The sequence below is a fragment of the Cyprinus carpio genome, chromosome B13 (genome assembly GCF_018340385.1).
Source record: "Cyprinus carpio isolate SPL01 chromosome B13, ASM1834038v1, whole genome shotgun sequence".
Lineage (NCBI taxonomy): Eukaryota > Metazoa > Chordata > Actinopteri > Cypriniformes > Cyprinidae > Cyprinus > Cyprinus carpio.
In genome coordinates, this window is record NC_056609.1 from 16,346,296 (window position 1) to 16,371,349 (window position 25,054).

At 36.6% G+C, this 25,054-nt stretch overlaps 2 protein-coding genes across 5 annotated transcripts in view; one reads left to right on the plus strand and one right to left on the minus strand.

The window, feature by feature from the left end:
* Positions 1-20,396, minus strand: part of LOC109086127 (phosphatase and actin regulator 2-like) — a 34,403-nt gene extending 14,007 nt beyond the window's left edge. Inside the window, exons 1-2 of one of the 4 annotated variants that reach the window (XM_042736886.1) lie at positions 20,125-20,396; positions 19,877-20,028 (exon numbers count right to left, since the gene is read on the minus strand). In XM_042736886.1, coding sequence (XP_042592820.1) covers positions 19,877-20,009 — 133 coding nt within the window. In that variant the 5' untranslated portion in view covers positions 20,010-20,028; positions 20,125-20,396. Of the gene's footprint in view, positions 1-6,085; positions 6,406-11,471; positions 11,781-19,876; positions 20,029-20,124 lie in introns of those variants that run through there. The other 3 variants (XM_042736890.1, XM_042736888.1, XM_042736887.1) reach the window with 3 other exon arrangements.
* A 499-nt stretch (positions 20,397-20,895) lies between these two features.
* LOC109104962 (angiotensinogen-like) lies at positions 20,896-24,941 on the plus strand. The gene is made up of 5 exons (XM_042736891.1): positions 20,896-21,049; positions 22,136-22,930; positions 23,596-23,866; positions 23,962-24,112; positions 24,280-24,941. The coding sequence occupies exons 2-5, from the start codon at positions 22,171-22,173 to the stop codon at positions 24,454-24,456; spliced, it is 1,359 nt and encodes a 452-aa protein (XP_042592825.1). The 5' UTR covers positions 20,896-21,049; positions 22,136-22,170; the 3' UTR covers positions 24,457-24,941.
* Positions 24,942-25,054: the final 113 nt, after the last annotated feature.

Below are 25,054 nucleotides of genomic sequence, written 5' to 3' on the forward strand. Positions count from 1 at the left end.
CTCCAAAGGACAGTTTAGAATTTTTTTTTTTTGGACTTTTCTTCCATTTATTGGAGGTCAGTGGAGACCACTGTTGTTTGGACCTCAACATTTTCACTCAAAATATCTTCAAAGTCTGTCATATAGCACTGTGTGATGACTGCAGCACGTTTTACAAGAAAATACTATTTAATGTGTTACTTGTCATTTCTTAGTCATTATTTGTAAACAAATAAATAAATAAATTAATAAAAATTATGAGCGATTTATGAGTGAAAATAGTTAGTGATGCTTGGAATGACATATGGTTGAGTAACTTCTCATTTTTCGAAAACTATCCCTTCAAATGCTCAGGAGACTTCCTGACCATCTAAACTGAGATTTTATCACTTGTGTCTGATGATACGGTCAAAAAACAAGCCAACTAATTTACAAACTAAAAGAGAGACAAACTTATCCGTCTTTCACTTTGCACAACTGTACTTTCTCGAAATCATCGTAGAATGTTGCTTCAACCGAATGCTTGACATTTACCACGTTTTAATGGTTCACTCTATTATTTATTAATGTTGTTTCATAGGAGCCTATACTTGCTAATCAAAAGATTATGTTGTTAAATGGCCAGACAGAATATTTTACCCCATGACTTGAGCCAAAAATAGGCTCAAGCTCCAAAACTACGCTCTTAAAGATCATGATCCTTTATTGGCATCTGTGGTTCCATGAAGAACCTTTAGGGTTAGTTCACCCCAAAATGAAAATTCTGTCATTAATTACTGACCCTCATATCGTTCCAAACCCATAAAACCTTAAAATTAAGACAAATTAAGATATTTTTGGTGGAATCTGAGAGCTCTCTGACCCTCCCATAGAAAGCATTGCAACTGAAATGTTCCCAGGTCCAGAAACGTAGTACAGACATCGGTAAAATAGTCCATGTGACATCAGTGGCTCCACTTCAGTTTTGCGAAGCTACAAGAAAACTTTTTTTGTGCAAAGAAAACAAAAACAACAACTTTATTATCCCCCGAGTTATTGTCTTTCGCCATTTTGGAGAGTATCACAATGTATTCGCACGCTTTCCCCTAAGCGTAAACAACGCTGATTATGCTGATGGTGGAAGACGTAATTCAGGGGAGAGAAATTGTTCAATAAATTATGTTATTTTTGTTTTCTTTGCACACAAAACGTATTCTCTTTGAAGATTGAAGTTGAGCCACTGATGTCATATGGACTATTTTATTGATGTCGTTACTACGTTTCTGGACCTGGGAACATTCCAGTTGCATTGCTGTCTATGGGAGGGTCAGAGAGCTCTCAGATTCAATAAAAATATCTTAATTTGTGTAATTAATGACAGAATTTTTATTTTGGGGTGAACTAACCCTTTAACATCCACAGAATCTTTCCATTGCACCAAATGTTCTTTATATTTAAAAAAAGGTTAGATTGATGATTAAAATGTTTTTCACACTAAGAAAAAAAAAATGGTTCCTCAAAGGACTGTTCACTGAAAGGTTTGTTTGGGAGTGTTGCTATGAAAAACTTATTTTGAAACCTTTATTTTTAAGAGTGTAAGCTTCTGCCACACATCAATACACCACTTATGTGGCTGCCAAACACACATTGCTTCCACATGCATCACGAAACATCTCTAGGAGTCTGAGCAAACTGACCAGCAAACAGGATATTTTTCCACACAGAAATGTGTGAAACCCAAACATGAAGTCTGTTTTTCACACTGCACTGAGGGAATTCATTAGCAAACACATGTGACAGGAATGCGTAGATGACATGTCTTTGGTCTTTTCACCACCATCATGAGGATGCCACAGCGCCTCTTTACTAATCAATTCTCCCCAAGGAGCCACTGACCCTAGACTTCATTGGCCTTACAACGGGCAGTTGGCCTCTGATTGGATTATTAATAGAATGTGTTACCCCCAGAACTCCCAGCGATGAGCACAGTCCCCGAGATCAAACCTCTGAGGATCAAGCATATTTAAAACAAAGAGGACACCGCTTTATAACTGAGCAAGAAGAATTCATTTGAAGGGCACCGATGAACAGGTGTGGATATTGCAGAATAAAAGTAGAGCGACAGTTGAAATACTGTACATGATGCCAGTTTTATTTATGCCCTTTATAGTTGCATGAATTGTTTTAAAATATAAAGCATTAAGACAGACATGTTATAATAGTCTCAGGGTGTTTCCCTAATTGTTAGTTTTAAAAGAACTAAACCCGGTCACTTAAAGTGAACCAGAAAGGGAACCTGCCGAAAGTGACATCAGTCCTTATGGTGTTCACAATATGGTGGACTCAAAAGAGAACCTAGTTCTTTTCTTTGTCCTCTTCAGCACTGATGTGATTTTTAGATTCTTACTTGTTCACACAACAACTTCATAAGAACTCAGACCCCAGCTTCTTCACAGCAGTTGAATCTAGAGCTGGAGCAGCTGGAGTCTGACCTGGAAAATGTGAAAAATGAAGTGGACAGGGAAGGGGGTGAGGAAGAGCTGTCAGTCTCAATTGTAAAATGTTTCTTTGCTACTAACTTTTTTAAAAAAAATTGCTGTCAGTCTCAATTGGAACTTTTTTGTTGTTGTTGTTGTTTTTGTTTTTTTATTAAGAATTATATATTTTTATTAAGTTGTATTTATTAATGTTTTTTTTTTATTGGATTGTATGTTTTTAAACGATTTAATGCACAGGTCCAAGTCAGTTTAATCACCATTCTATATTAATGTGCTGATATTATTGACAATCACACACATTTATTTAGCTATTTAAATTGGGACATTACATAGACTTCTACTGTTTTTATATACAGATAGTTATAGATTTTATAAGCTATAATCCCAACCCACAACCAAAGACGTCCCCTCACTAAGGTTGGAAAGTTAAATTTGTAAATTTCCGAAAACTTTCCAAAAATCCCTGGAATATTCCAAAAAATCCTGGAAAATTTCCTACATTTCTGGAATGTTTCTGAAATTTACTGGAAATTTTCCACCTTTTTGCAACCCTATCCATCACAGAAAACTTTCTGCATTTTTTTTTTACAATAATAATAATAATAATAAAAAAAACCTTGATCACTTTATTTTTATACCTGTTTTACAAATAAGAACATGCACAAAGGAACATTTTTGGAGATTGTTTTCGTCGGGTTTACTCAATTTTGGTTACAAAATTGTCCCCAAAATATGGTTAAGTACATATACGCATGCACATATACATCACTCGCACACAGAGATTAGAGACTGCGCTGCACACACACAGAACAATTCAGGAGCACAGAAACTTGTTGTCAAGATGCCCCTTGAATTTTATTAATAAAATAGCTTTGATACTGAATCATTGCATTATATTTCTCAGAAATGAGAATGGAGGTGGTTTGAGTATGGTTCACTTTTGGGTCCTTTTAAGGGGTCTAAGATCACTTGGTTTGTTCACATATATGCGCTGAACTGCTCTGAGAGCATTTGGAGGGCTCAAATAAACTACATGTGAAAACACCCTCTGATTTCAACTTAAATGGAGTTTCTGAGTTCAAGTCATTCTGAGAATGAGTTTTGGGGAAAAAAAAAGAAGAAAAGAAAAAGAAGAAGGAACCGAGAATTCATAAAACAAACTCCCCTTGAACTCTCAGCCACTGTTAAGATGGCTGTCTGAATGAAACAAGCAAACATATAATATACACTGCACATCACCAAAAGTCTGAAAAAATATACAGAACAATTTTTACTATAACATCCAGATCCACATTATGGCAAATTTGCTGCAAATACTATATCACATTTGAGGTCGTACAGTTTACTGAATTGCTCACTTCCTCTTTATAAAAGGGAGGCCACTGAAAATGCATGAAACATGAAAAATAATCACGATGACCAAAAAACAAAAGGCATCCGTTATTCAAACCTCCAAGTCTTCCAAAGAAGGCATGTGAGACTTAAGGGTTAAAAAGTGCACGGGAGTCATATTGCAATGCAGCTCATATCAACGTCCCTGACAGCATATTTCTTACAGAACAATTGCACATTTGACTTGCCTTATGCTTCTAAATATAAAGACAAAGCAGCTGTAGAGATCTGTGATGGCTAAAAAGACCACTCCTGCTGATAATTCGTTCATTATCTCAATGTTTTAAGCCTGTAATGCTGAAGAATAAGTCAAACAAATGAGTGTTAAAGTCGTCAGTTACTACCGTTTTAAAATTTACTCTTCATCTGAGTGATTGTGGCCTTTTTTTTGACATCCGGTAAGTGCATAAAGCCTACAGCAAATGCTAAACCTAGCTTTGTATTAATAATTGGTTGCAGCATAGGCCAAGCCTCAGTTCCTCATAAAACCAATGAAAAAAACAATAGGCCAATTTCACTCAACACTTTGTTCCTCTATTTACAGAAAGGAGATGTTTGCAATAGACTTTCCTATAAAACGATTAAAAAACGGACCCAAGACAAAAATAGTGCTGATTATTTTTGGATCTAATTAATAGAGAGGTAGAGATCATTCATTTCTTTTCATTCATTTCTGTGGCCTTTCACATCCAGTCAATTGCTATACATTCCAAACGAAATCAAAACAATTTAAAACATTATTCAGTCTTATGTAAAACATAAGAAGCATGCTGTTCATGAGGACACACAAATAACATCTGATCAGCCTTCCTTTGAGAGCTGGTAAACTGATAGCAACAGAAGCTTTTATATCACAGCACTCTGGCAATAATGGAAATTATGGGGAAATGAAGGTAGTGGCTCGTGATCCAACATTTGATGCAGAAAGAAGCTTAAGATTACAATAGCACTGCATTGTGAAGTACTTGCTTGGAATTGTAGTTATTGAAACTTGACTGTGGTGCATACTAAGACTAAGTTTCTGCCACTGTTGCGTTTTTTTTTTTTAATAAATAGCTTAAACTCAACACTCTCAGTCTCAACAGTCTCCAGAGAAGCTGAACATGAACTTATCTTGTATTAAATGAAACCAAAACCAGTAAACCTGCGTTTAGACTTGGGTTTTGATAATGAATAACACAACTGCATGTGGAATGCTTTGTTAAATTTACAGTTTTGCAGTAGCCGCAATTTATTATTATGAAAAAGTGATGTAACAATTATTACAGGATGAAATAGCATGCCAGTTTATTAAAAATATAATTATATATTTGATTGTTTGTGTAAATTGCATTAATACAGGATGTAGAACAATGGAAGGCCACATGATGAAGTTCTCTGAGCCAATAATAACAATAATTAGCAAAGTGTCATTCACACAAACACAAAACAGTAAAATAATGCAAAACATAATTACCAAAACACAAAAATTAGATAAAAAAAAATGGTTTTTAATAAAATCTGATCAAGTGTGATGTTCATGCACGCAATTCTGGGAATGCCTCTTTCTAATATAAAAGTCCATCATAAATGCTAAATTAATCTACACTTAAAATAACCTATTGCAATGTTTTGCATGAATTTTAAGTAGCATAAACGTGCATGTATTGTTTTAGTATTGTAACTTAGATAACGAAGTAACACGTTTAAACGGTATCGTTTTACAACGGTTTTTTTCGATAAAATTATTCATATTTTTTACACTATGTACTGACTCGAATTAGGAAGTACATTTCTTACAGCGCATCGCATTGACAGCACATATTACGACATAAACAACATGTGAGCAAAAGAACAGAGACAATCATTTCCTGAATGCACGAGCCAGTACATTTATGTTTCTTCGTCCTTATCAAGTAAGGATATTACTGTTAACAAGTACATCAACACAAACGCCTCAAATTCGCGAAAGATGCGCTTTACAAACTCCCACTTGTTGATCGCTTGCACTGCACGCGACAAAGCAAAATCCTCACTTCCAACATTATAATAGCAGTTTTAGTTCGTAGCATCGTGTAGGTAGCAGCAGATTGCGTAAAAGCAAACGTGCAAGTATTAGACTTGATAATGAACTTGATTTGCCGCGGAAAAAGACTCAACTAGTCACGTCTTCCCTCCCTGAGCGTTGACTGAGATAGCGGTGCGGGTGAGTAAACAGCGGGTCAGTGAATGAAGAACAAGCACTTCCAGACACTTACCGCTCGGTCTCTGAGACAAGCTTGAGACAGATGTCTGGCCCATGTCGATCTTCAATGGGCCGCTAAAGAAAAATCATACGACGCCCCAAGAACTTGTGCAACAAAGCCCACTCGATCGACATAACAGGAGACTCATTTCACTCCTCCAACTCTGAGAGCTGCTTCTCAAAAGAGCTTTTCCATACTTTTAGAGTCGCAAGACACGCAATCGAACTCTTGAGTCTCCGGATTGAAATGCCTGTCATTCCTTTTTTTTTTCAGATTGTAAGCAGTCAGAGGTCATAAGGAGGAAGTTTCAAGCCCCTCCTTGCTTCAGCCCTGCTTAAAGCATGGAAACGTATGTGGGTAATAATGTGTTGTCCAAAAGTGACATCATTAGAAAATACTAGATCAGTTGTGTCAGTGCTATTTTTGACTACACTGCTTTAATGTATTAACATGAAAATAAAACATGGTTTATTTTGTTGTAAATATCGGTTGCTATCACAATATGCTTGATCAAGAAATGACAGTGTAAACGTTTCCCTGAGTTTTACATCATCTAACCAAAGAGCGTAGGCTATCCATAAAGCTGTATTAAATATTCATAATGTATAAAAACTAAAGATCATTCATTACTGATGATCATCTTGCATAACACTACTCTTACTCCAGTGAGTCAGTCAGTTTCTGTAAAGACACATACTTTGACTCTGACCTTCAAGAGTGGGCCATGTTGTGCACACCATTAAATAGTATTTAATAAAAATGCTCTCAGGAAAATGTAAATTGTAAAAAAAATAAAAAAATAAATAAAAAAAAATTAAACATTATTTATTATATGAAACAGGAAAAATGTAACCAGTAAAATACAAAAATAGTATTGACCATTGTATTTTAAATAATAAATACTGCATTTATAACCTGTGACAACTTACCCCATCCTGACCTGAATGAAAATAGCCTGTCCTTGTCTGACTAAATGTCACTGAGGTTTTATTGTTCACAATGAGACCATTTTCAAGGTTTGACCATTTGAGGTGTTTGAACCCAATATATAAAACCACTGCTAGTGAAAATACACGTTTGTGTAATTAAATACATTGGATTCAAAACCTTATACTGAGTTACATCCTTTATGACAACTTCGCATCTAACAACTAGCTCCAGTCTCACTTATATATGACACTATACATAGTCTTTTGAATGTCAAAGTTCTATGAAAGGGTAGCACTTTATTTATTTCACATTAAAAAGGGAAGCCAAAAGTACACACTATGAACCCCTGGTTCCATTTCTCCTTTGCGTCCCATGAGAATAAGCATTTTTCAATAACAAAAAGACAGGTTTTATACTTACACATACTAATGTTGCTATAATCTTTTAGTTTGCGGCCAATGCTTTGCTTTCATCAAAAGAGGCCAAAAGCCCCACAGATTACCCGCCCCCCCAACCCCCTTTTCCAAAGCAGAAGTGGTGGGTGGGATTCAAAGCAGGAAGCCTTAGGAAAACAAGTCTACTCTGGAGATGTGAGCTATTGTTTTGCACACAGCAAAGCTGAATGTTCTCATCAAGTATGAGCTCTCCACCCCTTCCCCTCTTCCTCCTTACCATCATAACACCACAACCCTGAGTACAAGCAGCTGGAAATAGTGTGATTTGTTGGTGTAATCTTTGTTCATGCAATCTTTCTTATTTTATAGGAATGGTTTTGTTATTGAACGTGTGGAATTATTATTTTTTATTCAAGACGGGCGACCAAGTAGAATAGTGGTTTAGTATACCGGCCACAAACCCAAATAGGGGAAACCAAAAAATGCAGAGCTACTAAGTGAAAGTAAACTGTTTCCTACAGCTAGACACACTGTACACAGCTAGTGGCATGTCAGTCTGATATCATGGTCTGTATGCATGTGTTCAGTTAACACATACAGAGAACCTTGTATACTCTGATAACCCACTTTCATACACATCACATCACATCAAAAATGATTGACACACAGCCAAAACAATACAGCTGTAAGGGCACATTCATTAAAGACCATCTTGATTTTCCATGTATTCTGCAGAGGTGAAATACATCTTTATATAGAGACACAATTTGTGTTTGTGCCAAACAACCTGTTTTTTTTTTTAGCTTAATAACCTTGAAAATAATGTCATGAATATCTCCATGCTAAAGAATATCTCTGGAGATATTATGCATACAAAACAGTGACTCACAGTATTCTATAATGAGTTCCTGACATGCATCGATTATGGCCTCGGCCCAGGTTTAAAAACAGAAGGGGCGTATGGCTAGTCACCAAATCACAACACTGACACTGACACTATTCCCGGAGAACGCTGCCATCTATTGACCAAGTGCATGCAATCTGAATTTGGTTAAAACACACACATTTCTACTTACAGCTCAGGAGTTGTATATGGCTTGTGAATGTTTTTGCATGTACTGTGATGCTATTTGATCATTTAAACTGTGCATCACTGCCAGTGCCTCTAAGAATGTCAGGAACTTTCATCAGAATACGTAAATCTGTTCAATCAAATGAAGTGAATTCACTTACTGGCACGAATGTTTGTCCACATGCCCTACCTGAACTCTTTTGAGAACATCTGAGAAGCTTAAACTGAATTCCAATGTAGTCCGATATCCCATGAGGCAGACGTCTGGACGTTGTATAGAGAGAAAAATCTGTCCATTTGCTCTAGAGTGCAGCCTAAGTGCATACGGGGAGACAGTAATGGCATACAGCTAATAACGGGAAAGCGGACCTCTTTGCAAGCCATCAAAACAAACACAACCCTCAAATGTTGATACAATGGCTATGTCTTTAATACACTGCTCATCAGCTCATCTACCACTATCTCTGCCTCCTTACCTAAAGGTAATGGGTTCTGCTGTTCAAAATGATCACTTCAAGTCCCCTAAATGCAACATCACTGGAAACAACGTAGGAAAAGCTCATTAATTATTAACTGCCATTCTCAGCACAAAATAGCAGCTAATTATTGTTTAAGTGATGCCACTTAGTTCTTTCCTCTGCTCAGATGATTTATTTATTAACTCTAAACCCAGAGAAAAGTTATAGCGTGTCAAGATTCTTGCACCTCATCATGAAATGCAAATATCTAAACCACAGAATCAACTCTGCAAATTTAAGCAAGATCTAAAGATAGTCGTCTCATGCATGTTTCTTTAATTATGATGCATGAGACATAAGCAGTTTTGTTAATCAAGCATCACCTAAATATACAGTTTCAGATTTTGCCTGCACAAACCACCAGATGATGTATTGCTGGAAATGTTTTTGTAGACAACTGGCTCCTGTTGGGCCGTTTACCCAATGATGGAGCACAACAAGGTATGGCAAACCTTGTTGATCAATACTTGACATCCTGCCTGTAAGTGATTTTCCCCAGCACGGATGGCTCTTATTTGGAAATCTGGGACATTTAATAATAGTACATCGCAGGGGGAGTGGAGAGCATTAAGTTTCACTAAGCAAGGCAACAGACGCTGATGATGCTCCCAACATTGGGAGGACTAACACTGTTCACCTGCTGAGGGGAGACTTGCACAATGATAAGAGGTATTACAAGGACACTAAAACATAAGGAAAAACTCATTAGGTGTAATGACGGGGTGCAGTCCTATATCATTCAGTTAAACACAGGATTACATCAGATTTATGTGACAGGATACAGGTACTGTACTGTTCACAGCGGTAAGTGTACACTTTACAAAGATAATGGCATAAACAGCACATGCACATTAGTAAGCTGTACTTTTTTTTTCCTTTTTGCACTTTGTAAAGTAGACGTGAAGAAATATCGTAAATATCAATATATACTAGTTCATTTTCAAAGCTACTAACTACTTGCTGGCTGATACAGAAATCATCTTGGAGTTTTACTAACAACTAGCAACAAGAATGTGGCGACATATAACAAGTTTAGTTTCTGTTTTCAATTTTTAAGTGAAATCAAATTGTCTGTACAAGTCATTTCAATTCAGGTCATTTTGAAAAATCTTGTCCAGTTATTCTTGTATAACCTTAAAAAAGAAGAAATTGGTTTAAGTAATGGAAAAACATATGTTGCCATGACTTAATTGATCATATCATTTTTACAGTGTGTAGAACTAAGTAAAAAGTGTCAGGCATTACTGAGGGAATAGGAGTAGTATTCATGTGATCTCAACACGGCTGCCCCCACTCCATGTAAAATAAAACACCTTTTATTAGACTGTTGCTATCTCTTGTGCGATAAAAACTCGGTCATTTTTTTCATTCATTGTACCTTTAACAGCCATTTTCACAGCATTTCTGAATTGCTGGGTTGCATTTTGAGTACAAACAAGAAGATACACATTAAATTACTCTAAGGTGTTTTATTTAAAAATTCTTACACATATTACGGACCTCACCTCCAACAGATCAATAACAGGGAGTCACATGCCTCTTTTATTTTAACACCAGCTTATACCTCATTTCCTGTGCATTTCCACTGACACAACAGATTCATTCAGTAACTCAGTGACTAACTTTTTCACAGCATGAATGATCCACATCTCAATTCCTGCCATGAAAGAATAACCCTGCTCGTATGTAAACCCCAAATCTGAAAGTTTTTGCAAACCACTCCCAAACAAATATGAATTTGCTTTGCAAAATATCCAGAGGGAGGATCTCCTGTAGGTTGTGTGAGCCACAATCACGCACATACACATGCAAACAAGAATGAGAATGTATTCTAGGTGGGAAAGCATGATATCAAAGCAGCTGGATCTTGACTGGCAACAGACAAACTTCTGCTCTGTTTTAGTATATGTGACATCTGTGATGTTACAATCAAAGTAATACCGCAGTTCCTGTCAGATTTTCACTTTACTGCCAATGATATCTGTGTCAGATTTCCTCTTTGCTACCAAAAATTAAACAACAGAATGAGGGACTGAACCTACTAGCAGCATTTCCATGCTACGATGACATACAAAAAGCATTGCAAATCCAATCGAACATCTCATGACACGGACCAAAAATAGGACAGTAATACAGCACCAGCGCTTAGCCAGTGTGTGTTTATTCAATGATTAAACATCACGCTAGCTGGATTCCCAGAATGTGAGCGATAATGAAAACATCAATACAATGTGAGGCACGTAAAAGAGTGTGCAAGAGTGCACGTGTCAACAAACCATCAATAATCACACCATGACAATCTAACACTCTTCTTCAAACTAAAACACTCATAATATGCTATTTTAACCAAATAACCTAATCAGAATAAAGCCTAATAAAAAAATTTAAGAAACTTTATGAACTCTTTTAAGCAGAGTACTATGTCTATCTACATGCACACATACACTCACAAACACACTTGTGTCAAAAAGTTGAAGACTTACAGGCATGTTCCATGACTGGAAGGATATAAAAAAAAATCAACTGCTCCAGTGAGATGGTCCTCAGTTTCCTTTCTCACTCTTTTTTCTCTGATTCCCTCTCTCTCTCTCTGACTCTCACTCACTCACTCACTCTCTCTCCTCACTTCCTGTAGTGCTCTCGCAGCCTTCTTCTCTGCAGTGGTGCGCGGCAGGAAGAGCGGCGAAAGCTTGAGGATGACAAACAGCCATTACCTCCATTAAAGTGAGCTGACTGAGCCAGTCTGAGCCCATCAAGTGGAACCTCCCAGTCCACTGGGGCTTTCAGCTATCGCCTTTGGCTACGGGGAATGGGGTTGAGGAGGAGGGGTGAGTTGAAGGAGCGTGAGACAGCTCTGTAGCCTTCATTAAATTACTTGCATCCCGCTGAAACAGATGACTCTAGTCTTATCGCCAGTTGTTTTACACGCTGCGTTCTGAGGCACAGAAGTGAAGTGCTTGCCAGTGTGTGTGATGTGCTACATTCTAAAGGAAAGTATGCCGCGTCGGGGTCAAAGTCGGGCAGGGCCTCGCACAAGTGGGCTTGATGGCACGTTACTCGTGGATGAGAATCTGCAACAATGTCTTCCAAATCTATTTTCGTGTTGCAACCTGATGTCAAGAATTGGCAGCAGTTCAGAGAGGATGAATCACTGCTTGAGAGTAGGCTTTTAAAGCTCACCCCTGTAGGCTGAGTGCTCACATGAACCTAAATATTTTCTTAGCGTTGGTCAAAGCAACTCCAGAAGCACTGTTCTCAGGACACATGGATGATATTGTATAATTCCAAATTTACACAGCAAAGGTGGCAGTGCTTCTGATGTGTTTAAGTGTCTTTATGCAGATTGTTTAATGCTGCTCAGAGGTGGCATGAATGCATTTACGCAGCTATTACAACTGTATACACTGAATAAAAATGATGCACTGAATTTACTAATTTTTTTAAGGTAAGTGGTTGCAATCAATTAATTTTAGCTACATTTAAATAAACAAATTTAGTTGACTAACTTTCAACAAAATGTATTTAAATTAAGCTAAAATAAATTGATTACAAAAATATTTTAGTAAAATTCAATGAATCATTTTTTTTCAGTGTACTCTGATAGTAGGTTTGAGGTGGGTAAGAACAGGCATAATATAGTCTGGCTTTTATGTAGCATTATGCCTTTACTCTTTATTTAAAGGGACAGTTCACCCATGATTTACTCAACCTCGAGCCATCCTAAGTGAAGGGCTCGAGACTGCGACCAAATGGTTGCATTTTGCGACCATTTTTTCGGCTGGTGCGACTAATTTTTGTGAGCGGTTGCACTGGCTTGACCACCGCATTATTCAACTCATAAGTGCTGCCATTTCTGTTGCATTTGAGAAACATCAAACGGCAAACAAAATGAAATCAAAACTAAACCGCGCTAAGTTTCAGCTGCGCAGTGTGGACTGTTTATCAGCTCGGACCGCAACACAAACAAACTTGTCCGAGCTCAGAACAGCTTTACTCGGAGGCAAAGTTGATTTCGCGACACTGTTACTGCACGGATGCAGCAGTGCTGCGAGATCCAGTGAGAAGCGTTTGAATTTGCAGTACAATGACAAGGTTGCTGCGAGATTTACTGAGAATCATTCAAATTCTGCACAGAAATCTCTGTCATGAGCAGCGATGACATACTTCAGGAAACCAGAAGCAGTAACACTAACTGTAACCATGATGTTGTGGTAGAAATAGTCGAATGCATTACGTCAATTATTTCAGGGTTTGTACAACCTTTTGAGAGTGAAATTAACTTTTCAATGACCTTCAAGCATTTCACACAGCTATTTCCAGCACTTTAAAGCTCTAAAATTATCCAGTTTGAATGTTATTTTTAATGGGATGAACAAAATATACTTTGTGGTAAACAAACACTTATGTAAAATTAAAAAAAATAAAAATACATCAAATCATAATTATAACCAGTAGACAGCAGCAGAGGAGCACTTATTGTCTTATTAGTCATTCATTCTTTTTATATCTCTATATTTTGAAATTATAAAATCACTATAAAATATAAAATCAAGAAATCAGATTTTTAGTCAGAATTTTACACTTTTTTGTGTAAGAAGTAATAAAAGTCACAAACTTTTCTTCAATTTGCTACTAAATCACACATTACTTAAGTTGGTCAGTTCTGTATGCTAGAAGAATAATATTAATTTAATAAGAGTGGAATATATACATTTTCTTTATATAAAAAGCTTAGTGCTTACTGTCAAATTTGTATATATTTGTATAAACAATAAACAAAAGAAAAATAAACAAGAAATGACCATGAAATATTATTAGTAACTGCACTTATTAATGCAAAACAATAATATTTTTTTGATTAAATGATCTTTATTTTGAATACCCCCCACACCACCCCCAGTGCTACCAAATCTACTCCTGGCGCCACCATCTATAGACCTTACTGGCGCTGGTGCCACTGCTCTCAAATGTTAGTCTGGAGCCCTGTTAGTGTATATGACTTTCAGACGAATACAATCAGATTTATATTAGAAAATGTCCTGGCTCTTCCAAGCTTTATAAAGGCAGAGGTTGTTGAGATTTTAAAGCCATTCATCATAAAAAGTATTCTACATGGCTCCAGGGCGTTCTGAAGCGAAGAGATGCATTTGTGTAAGAAAATATCCATATTTAATACTTTATAAACCGTAATCTCTAGCTTTTGTTAACTGTCATTCTTACGTTCACATTCCAGCAGATGATAGGATGTAGGCATAGCATAAGCTCCAGTGAGAATATGCTAGTCAGGTACATTAACACAAGTTTTGTTTACAGCAAAGTAAAACCAGTCTCGTCTTGGCTTATATCGAAATCCTCTGATATTTTTCCTTTACAAAACCTTGTTTTGTACTTCTAATTCATGACCAGTGTCTTGTTTTGCTCTCTCCTCTGCACTTACGCAATTATCAAGTCCTACTTTACATCCTACATCATACCCTGGAATGCCACTCTCTAGTAAACGTGTGTATTAGTTAGCAGAAGCTAGCGAATTTGGTTTATAAAGTTTTAAATATGGATATTTTTCTTGCACAAACGCATCACATCATTTCAGAAGGCCTTCATTAACCCCCTCGGAAGGAACAAAGCAGCATTAGCTTGGCTGTGTAAAGACACTGAGATGTTGTCAAATTTACACTGCATAGGTGGCACAAAAGCATTAGGTGTTACATAATTTAATACTGCTCAGAGATGGCATAAATGCATTTACACAGCATTTACAGGTGTATACATTGATACCAGGGGCGTAGGTGGATCAGAGCAGCATAGTGTAGTCTGGATTTTATACAGCATCATCTATCATTTTGAACAGGCAAAGAGCAGCCTTAACTCGGCTGTGTACAATTCCTATAGAGGCATTCTACTGCTATCTTTCTACTTTTTTTTGCAGTTACAAACATAGTAAGAATTCCAAATGGATTAGCTTAACAGAATGTTCTGTGCTGCACTGAAACCAACGGAGCTACAATCAACTTAGGCTCACGATGCTTTTGGGAAACACAGCCCTGGATTCTACTTAAGCTTAAGATGATGCATGCAATTTTTTATTTTTTTTTAGATACAGTTTTCTTTTATCCCAGTATAGCAAAGACAACTATATGTAAGTCATTTGTGGCTAGATTCCCCCGAAAATCTGTTGGAACACTGCTCTGTTTGTGAGCATTCTGATTAGTATATAATTGAGTTTTTTTATAAATCCATTTGCTGACAGTAATTGTGCAGAAATTACACCTTATTTCACCTTTAAGATCTATTCAACAGCAACTGTGACATGCTGTCATTTCCCTAGAAAATCTGTCAGTACAGACTGCCTTTACAGTAATGCGCTTTTAGCAGGCGTAGGGGTATTGTAAGCATAATGCAAAAGTTACCGGCAAAAGGGTTTACTGGTGCACAACATTTTGCACAGTAAGGTAAGTAAGTGATATTATCTCACTAGTCTCATGTTAACACATACAATGTTTAGGTCTAGCAATGTAGCACAGGAAGTTGCAGGAACTTGACTCTATCTATCGGTTGTTGATTGGATTTTGAGATGCATGCATGTGAGCTTGTAGTGGACTGTGGAGGGGCAAGGTGGAAGTAGATTAAATGATTGGAGAAGTCCTGCATATGTCACCAGAGAGAAGTTGTTTTCACCATACATAGATAATTCACAATACAATCTATAACATCAATACTCATTTTATACCAGTTTAAAAAAAAAATGAGTATTGTATTGGTTGTCATATTTCTCTTACATTTACAATCAGTCAAGACTACTTGAATGATAAAAACAAAGATCTACTTTTTAATAACGAACACACAGGAAACTTATCCTAAAACTGAATGTTTGGTCCATAGTTTAGAGATCTTAAGTAGCAGTTAATGCTAGTAATCTCAACTAAGCATAACGCACATCAATAGGGATATTTGTTTAAAAAAAGTGGTGTCAAAGTCCAATCAGCACTTCCGAGAGCAATTAATTAGTGCTTCCTGTGTTGTTGAAACAGCACTATTGCTGTTACAAGACCATAGCAACACACAGAGATAGTCTTTTGTGCTTTTGGGATATTGTGAAACTAGAGTGTGATATTTTAACCCAGTCAGGTTATGTTTTGCCATTTAAGTTAACCAGTGCTGAGAGAAAAGCACATGGTGTGATGGAAACATCCAAGTCTTTCAAGTAACAGCGCTGTCACTGATTTACACTGTATAAAAGCAGCAAATAACGAACGTCAGGTACATTAACACGCAAGCAATGCCTTGCATAATTCCTTTTTTAACCGTAGCCATACCGAGACTAACCATACCGAGATACTGTCCAACTGGTTGACTCATGGATAATGTGGTATGTCTCAAAAGGCTCATAAATCGGTAAATAAACACCCTTTTGATAAAATGTTGAATAAATGCAGATGCCATCCTCTCAGCTCTAAAAATACAACGGAGCATAGCAATTACAGATAAAAGGCATGATGGCCCATCTTCACATGTGCTCTTTGTGTGTCTGCTGAGAACGCCCACACTGTCTGACGCATAGAGCTGCTTCACGCTCCTACCAAAGAGCAAGCTGAACATGAAGAAAAAGAAAAGGAGGATGAGAGAATGAGAGAAGGAGACAATCAGACCAGTGGACATAAAGAGCTCTTGTCAGGAACCACTGATATGCTAGGAATAGCTGCTTGGGAAGAACATTCAAGCCCCTATAAGAAAGAACTACATATACCTAAACAGTGATCCATGCTACAAAGTCAACAGTAATGACAGCCTTGTATGCACATCATTGTCTAAATTCTGGTTAACATTAAACATTTCTCATTATTATCACTGTCCTGCTACTATTTTTGTGGAAACAGTGATTTTTCAGGATTATTTGATAAACAGGAAGTTCAAAAGAACAGCATTTTTTAAATATAATTTTTTTTGTAACATTCTAAGTGTATTTCCTGTCACTTTTGATCCTATTAAAGCATCCTTGCTGAATAAAAGTATTCACTTCTTTAAAAAAAATCTTGCTGGACCCATACCGATTTAAATAACATCATGACAAGTCATTAAAATCATTGATTTACACTCATTTGCATCTACTTCGATCAAAAACAGAGTTATCTCTATGTCCGTTAGCTTCTGTTTAAATCTGCTTACCTTTAGTAGGTGGATTGTACTGTACCCAACTAAACCATTTATGGTACCATTTACAATTTATATGTTATGTGTGTAATTCATTTCATTTCTACATTCCTATAAAAATAACTGAAATAAAAGTTCAAAAAAAAAAAAAACATACGTTTGTAAAAACGGTCATAAAAGTTTCTATATCGTCTTTACTGACACTTTATCTACCCTGAAACTCTATTCGAAGACTGTTTAAAATTCATCCAGAGGTGAGAGGAACAAGCTTTTAAGAGGGTAAAGAACAGAAAAGGTTCTGTCTCCAGCGCATTGTTAGAAAAGGGCAGCATCTCTCAACATCGCCGCTCCACTGGCCTCCATCTCTGTGTCATTACGTGACTAATTGTGTGCAGAGAGGGATGACACATCCTCACACCAGCATCAAAGGAGGCAAAACCTACAAATTAATCCAAACAAACAGAGAGTGAGGCGGCTTTCTCTCAGTGCCTTTTTACCGTGTCGCACAGTGTGTAGGATAAAGTATGGGTCTGAATGCAAATTACCATTGGATGTATATTTAAATGTGTCCATTTCTCTCAAAACACAATGACGGGATCTTTGCAAAGACTGCATATAGATCATGAAGTGATGCTGGCAGAGAGGAAATAGATGTACACTAAGTAACATTAAGTGGTTGCAGGAACACAAACAAGACATTATGAATTATTGATGCGAGGCTTTGTGAAAAACAGTCATGGGGTTAGACTTAAAACATTGCAGCACAGAATCATTCTTAGACATCAGACAGGATTCAGAGCAACACTGATAAGAACTGATGCATTGCATTGGAAAAATCTGAAAGAACACACCGCCTGGTGGCCATGCAGTGAAGCTGTATTATTCAATCACGCAGCACAAAAAAACAAGTCAACTGTTGACAATCGCTTAGTATATGCTTAGTATATTTAAAAAAAATTCTAGGTTCAAAATAAGTGTTTTATTGATAGCATGTCACAAGCATGGTATTATAGTCAACTAAAACTTTAAAAAAAAAACATGTATTTTAAAAAAATGACTAGAAATGACAAAATAAAAAAAAATTAAAACGGATGTGGAAAATATAAAAAGTAATTAAAAATAAATACTGAATTTAATACAAATTTAAAATAGCATTTCAATTATTGTAAAATAACAATGCACCAGTCTTCTTCCTGTAATTTTAAAACAATGAATTCTAAATCTTAATGATCAAAATGTACTTTTCCTTTTTTAAAACTGAAGGAATGGTCACAACTGAAATCATGCCACAATGCTGTCAAGTTTAAATAGTAACCATGAACCATGAGCATGAAAGCCAATGTCTGAAACAAAACTGTTTACAGACACGATGCACTTTAAATGAATTCATACAACATGTACTGTATTTCTGTGAATATGCGGCCTACATACAGAGCCCACTATTACACTCGGTACAAAAATAAAAAACGACTCAACTGAAATCTAGACCATCGACAGAACAAAAAAGCTTGTGCATGGTTAACTGAAAGGTGAGCTGTCAGGAAGTGGTTTTAAATTGTCATCTCCAAAGATGTCTCGCTCAGCTAAACACCATCAAAGATGTGCATCAAGCAATACAAGATATTTTGTTTTATATCATTAACAAGACAATTGGCTGCAAGATGACATGCATGTAACCATCCGTCTATTTGCCCTGGACATCTGACCTGTAAAATGGTTGTATGAAACAGAACTACTGAGCTCAACAATATTATAAGCTTTTCCACTGTCAGTACATCTAAAAACTTTCCACATGAGATCACCTCTCGTTTTAATATATCTACAGAGATTGTGGTTTAAAAAATGTGTCAGACAACTGGGCAGCTGGGTTTAGCATGGTTTAAAGGTTACAGAACAATGTGGGTGATGACATTTAAACCTGACTTTCTCTGAAAGTGTTTACTAATTACAGTTGGTTTAGAAATTATATCTCTCCTGCGTGGTAGGATAAGAAACCACAGAGCAAACCCTTTAACACAAGCATGTACAAAACTGTATAAGAATTACAGTGTTTAGCAGCCATAAAAGATGGATGAACGGACTTCAGTCATGCCGTGGATCAAGCAAAAGAAACATAAATGATATTAAGATTGCAATTCATGCTATTTATTGAGTTATTAAGCCCCTGTTATTTGATTAAACTAGCTAACATTAACCATGAATTCAAGAGACATACTACTTAGTTATATTATCATATTCATATTATCTTTTACAAGAGGAAAACCAAAAGCCCGCATACATTAGTCAGTATCCTGTTTGGGTTTAAGTGCAAGGTCTTGAATTGAAACTGATGCTTGGATAATATGTTGCATTTAGGCCCACCAGTCGTAATTTTCACACCTAGTCTTACATTACACATACATATCAACATATTGTCATCAGATTCAGTCAACAGAACAATATTTCTCATTTGGGGTCACACCTAATGCACATCATTAACCTTTTAGACATTTGGAAAATAAAGAAACAAATAAACAATGTAAATTAATAGAACTATATAAATAAGAAGAACATTCATGTAAAAGCAGCATTTAGCATGTCTTAAAATATGCTTTCTGAAAACAGGTCAGTCATTGGAGTTAATCAGACATTACGGCGAAGGGCATCACTGCACCAGCACAGCTTGATACCAAATGAACTTCATTTAAAAAGACATGCAAAATAAATAAATAAATAAATAAATAAATAAACATCATCCTACCTGAGCATGCTGAACGGAGTCTGGTCAATATTCTAGATTTAAAAGCCCAAGTGTCACTTAAAGAACGAACTCGAAATACAGGAAACACCTGGGGAAATGTCTTTAGGTATGAAAAATCGTCTTCCTCTGCCATTCCGCTTCTATTTTTATTTCTAGAAAAAAAATAGATTCGTTTCAGTATCCTGTAATCTTGCTGTCAACGTAACGCTTACAAAAGCTGATGCTTAATTCTGTCTGCAGAGCTTTACCCGCTAATGTATCGGTTGTAATGAGGAACTCTGTTCACCAGTTTAGGAGAACTCAACTTTCAAAAACACGAAGTCGACTGGCTACTTCTCCCCGAGTCTCGTCAGAAGTTGTGCATGTCTTTCCTCTGCAAATAACCCTCTGCATTACATCAGCAAATGAGACAGATACGGAAACACCTCCATCAAAATGATAATCATCTACAAAGACTTTTACTCGGAGGAAGACTGAGGTCACGCTCTTTACAGCTGCAGGCAGTACCAAATCATCCCTGTGGGGGGCGATACGATACGGACTTGTAATACGGAGATTTTGTTTGTTTGTTTGAATATTCTTCGTTTCTAATATTCTTAATATTAAATACTTTGCCAAAAAAAATAATATTACAAATATATTTTAACTAGGGTAAGATGGCCCCGTTCTATAGTACTTGGGACAAGAATGTTTGATTTGAGATTTTATTGCAGTAACAATCAGAAAAAGTATTGCAGATGTAACTTACCTGTATGATTTCCTAATAATACCGAAAAACTGAATAGGCCTACTTAAGCCTTTTGAAATAGGAGACTTCTCATTTAGGGTGGAAACGTAAGGTCTTTGGGTGATTTCATAAGGGTTTAAATGACGCACTGTGTTTCCTGTTTTTCATCTTATGAAAGTCACGTCCATATCTTAGTGTTCTCTCTCCACCGACCAGTCTGACATCATGTTTAGGTAAATATGGTAGTGTGTGGTTTCCTCTTACGAAGTTGTTTATCAACACACAGAAGCCGGTTTGAAGCTGAACATTGGGGCAATCTGAGTGTCTCAATACTGTGTTAATGTGTAACTAAGTGGACTGGTCATCATGCAATATATGTTATTTAAATACTGGGTAGAGCCTCAGTCCACCATAGTCCAGCTCTAGCATCAGCAAAGCATCTGAAGGTAATTCTAATCTGAAGGGTTTCACACCTTAATGACTGATTATCTATGCTTGTGATTAAACAGTTATCATTAAATGATCCTGATAAAATGTTTGTCTTAGTTGAATTAGGCTACGCTTAATAGTGATAATTGATCTAGACATATTACTGCATCTCAGTTATATGTATATATATATATATATATATATATATATATATATATACACATACATACATATAGTATAGTATTGTATTGTGTAGTCACATAATCCTTTAAAAATGATTGGAATGTGTTAATTTGGTGCTTTAAATATATATATATTTTTATTAACATCAATGTTGAAAACACTTCTCTTGTTTAATATTTTTGTGAAGACTTTAATTCATTTTGAATTTGAATCTGGTAATAAGTGTAACAAAAAAAAAATTTTTTTGCAAATTTTTTGCAAATTTTCTGATTTTTTTATAGTGAAAACAATTGCTAAAATTCCCAAACAGACAAAACTGACACTACATGCTATTTTTTTCCATGTGTTTTCATAAGGAAAATAAATATAAAAAAATATAATACAATACAATAATTGTCCATGATGTTGTTATACACAATAGAAAAATAATGTAGGAAAGCTCTTGTCCTGCTTAATAGAATCCTAATACATTTTCCTAAGGATTTTGTTTTAATGAAAATTAAGTTTTTACATGTTTAATTTAAATGTCCTTTGTGTCACAAAAGCATTAATTTCTTTTTACAAATCTTGTATTTTTTTAATTATACTCTGCATCATATTATCTAAGAGTGTTTTGAACTCTTTGCTCCTTTATCTGAGTCATGTGCTCTCTGCTCTTTGGTTCAGGGTTATTGCCCTCAAATGCTGCTGAGTACAGAGACCTCAGCTGCTGTAAAGCAGAAACTGGTCAATTTATTCTGTGAAAAACGTGGGTGGAAGAGCAGAGATCGATCATAGCAAAGGCCTCCTGTTGGTTCTGAAATGCAAAAAAGTGTTGATATGTCCATTATCATTCTATGTAATATGTGGTAGGCTTTGCTAGTATTCTCATATACAATAGCAAGTCCATGTCATACTCAAATCAGTTTAATATCCAATAGGCACACCAGAAGGATTTCCCATTAAGATCAACAAGATGTTCCTCGCTCTCTTTATGGTTTCCTGCTTTGCAATGGGATCAGCCAATCGAGTGTATGTCCACCCCTTCAACCTCTTTAGCTCTGAAAACATCAGCTGTGAGGTTATCCAGAATGAGGAACACAAGCCCATCGAGACCGTCCATCCACTGACTCCTCTTCAGGACAGCACTGAGCCAGATCCACGATCCAGCAGCACCACAGAGAACCTGAAAAACCTCACCCAACGAACCGCTGTGTTAGCAGAACTGCAGAATTCACTCGGGCTCCGCATGTACCAGGCACTTAGTCGTACACAGAAGCACGCCAACACGCTGCTGTCACCTCTTAATGCCTATGGGGCTTTGGTGACCCTCTACCTGGGAGCATCCAAAAAGACTGCTATTTCCTACCAGCAGCTGTTAGGACTCAACCTGGAGTCTGAACAGGCCGACTGTGCATACTTCATTGATGGACACACAGTGTTGCGTACGCTCCAGGCCATCAGCGCGCAGGTAGACCAATCACGAAATGAGCTCAGGACCCTCGTGTGGACTTTCATTAACAGCGACGCTGACCTTTCCAAAGACTTTTTACGTGGAACACAAGATTTCTCAGATGACTCTTTTGTCCGAGCAGTGGACTTCTCAAAGGCAAAGGAAGCTGAGGTGCAGGTGAACAACTTTATTCAGAAAACATCAGAAAGCAAGGTTAAGGACCTGTTTAAGGGTGTTACTCCAAAAACAGATCTTCTGTTTGCTAGTTCAGTGCATTTTAAAGGTGAGTGATTCAAAAATGTAATCCTTAGACTCATTTAATTAAATCTTCAGTATATTCTAAATATATAAACTTCATGAAGAATCTTGAAAGACTTAAGATGGGCTCACACTACAGGATTTTTAGCCCGATTTAGCTCTGATTTCCCATTCCCGAGAATCGGAGCAATAATCTTGTCCAAAATCGGAGCAAAAATCTGATGTTCGGCGCAGATTATCTGGCAATATGAGGCATTCACCGATCGAATCATGCATCTTCCGATGTGCTCGCACACAAATTGGGGCCACCCCGATCATGTCAAACATGGAAGGGAAGATAATCTGCAAAGATTGTCTTTATGTGTGTGCTGCAACCAGATTTCATAATCGGTTAGAATTTTAAACCTCCTGTAGTGTGAGCCAGGCTTTAGTGGCATAATAGGCCTAAAAGTAATATTTATTTATAATAATAATAATATAATTCTATTTTTCTTTATTATTATTATTTTATTTTTTGCAAATATAGTGCTTCAGTGGCTAAAAGAACCCATTGAGTATTTAGAGGAAGAAAAAATAGTAGCCCATTTTTGTTGTTACACACAAGAGAAAACATAATGTAGGAAATAGACTCACTGAGGCACTTTAAAAATGAAATGAAATAAGCCTTTTAAAATCTGTAACTTTTCCCAGGTAACTGGAAAACTGCTTTCCAACCTGAAGCAACCAGTGATCAGAAGTTCTGGACTCATGAGAACTCAAGTGTCGAAGTCCCCTTCATGATGCATACTGGAAAATACATGTACTTCAATGATGTTGGCAGGAAATGCTCTATAGTCAAGCTTGGTCTCAGTAAGAGGACCTATATGCTGCTAGTGCTGCCTCATGAGGGAGCTAGCCTGCAGGACACTGAGAAGCAGCTCTTAACAGTCATACCTACATGGCATCGAAATCTCAAAGAAACGTGAGTACATGTTTGTTCTGAGAAAGCACACACTGAAAATGGTAAATAAAATGACCTCAAAGACCAATCACAGATTTACTTGTTTGTGTCGGCAGAAATCTGGAACTATCTTTGCCCAAATTCTCCTTGACTGCTGTGACAGACCTGAGATCAGTTCTATCTGAAATGGCAGTGGAAAAATACCTCATGGGCTCCGATGCCAACTTCAGAAGACTGAGCAGCAAGGAGAACTTCACCGTTGATAAGGTACAATTCTGTTTAGAACACGCTAAAATCAATTAGGACCAGTAAAATCTGACTATAACCAGTTCTTCAACAATTATAATTAGCTACCTTTATAACCAACATGGTCCACACAGTTCTTTTCATTACTGTAAACCAACTGACAACAGTAACCTCCATATCTCTCACAGGTCCTCAACAAGGTTGTGTTTGAGATGACAGAAGGAGGATCCGAGGTTCAGAACAGAACTGAAGATGAAACGGTTCCCCATAAAATCACGGTCAACCGGCCGTTCTTCTTTGCTATTGTAGAGGGCAACTCTAATGCCATACTCATGCTCGGCAAAATCGTCAATCCAACAACCTAAAATTCTCTGTTTTGGTGGTGACTTCACATTATATTACAATATAAACAGTGTTTTAATGTTTCCATTCAACTAATAACCATATGTTAAAACAATGGATAACATCAAGTCAACCTGTTACATCTTTGCTCAGGCGATCTTTTCAGGGATTTTCAAGACTTGGATGTTTTATATTTTAGTATCTGCTAATTACAGAAGTTTAATATAGAGTTTGTTTCTATGCATTACATGGTTACTTGAATTAATTGCAATTATTTTAATGGTGTATTCATAATAAGAATTATGTAAAAACTCCATTTATGTACTGTTAAAACAAATACAATTTGAATATTTATGAATAAATATGACTCGGAGGGATGCTCATTTTTTAACTAAAATGGCAAAATGATTCTACAAAAATGTAAGAAACCAAAAATCCTGTAAATAAAAGCAACCATACAGTATGAAATGTCATAACAATCATTAAACAACGCACATTTCTTTATCAAGTACGGAGTGGATCATTTAAGCAAATGAACAATAAACAATTACTGAGGAAACTGCTATGAAGAGATACCTAAAATCTTAATTATGCATCAAAAACGCACTTCCAGTTAAGAGG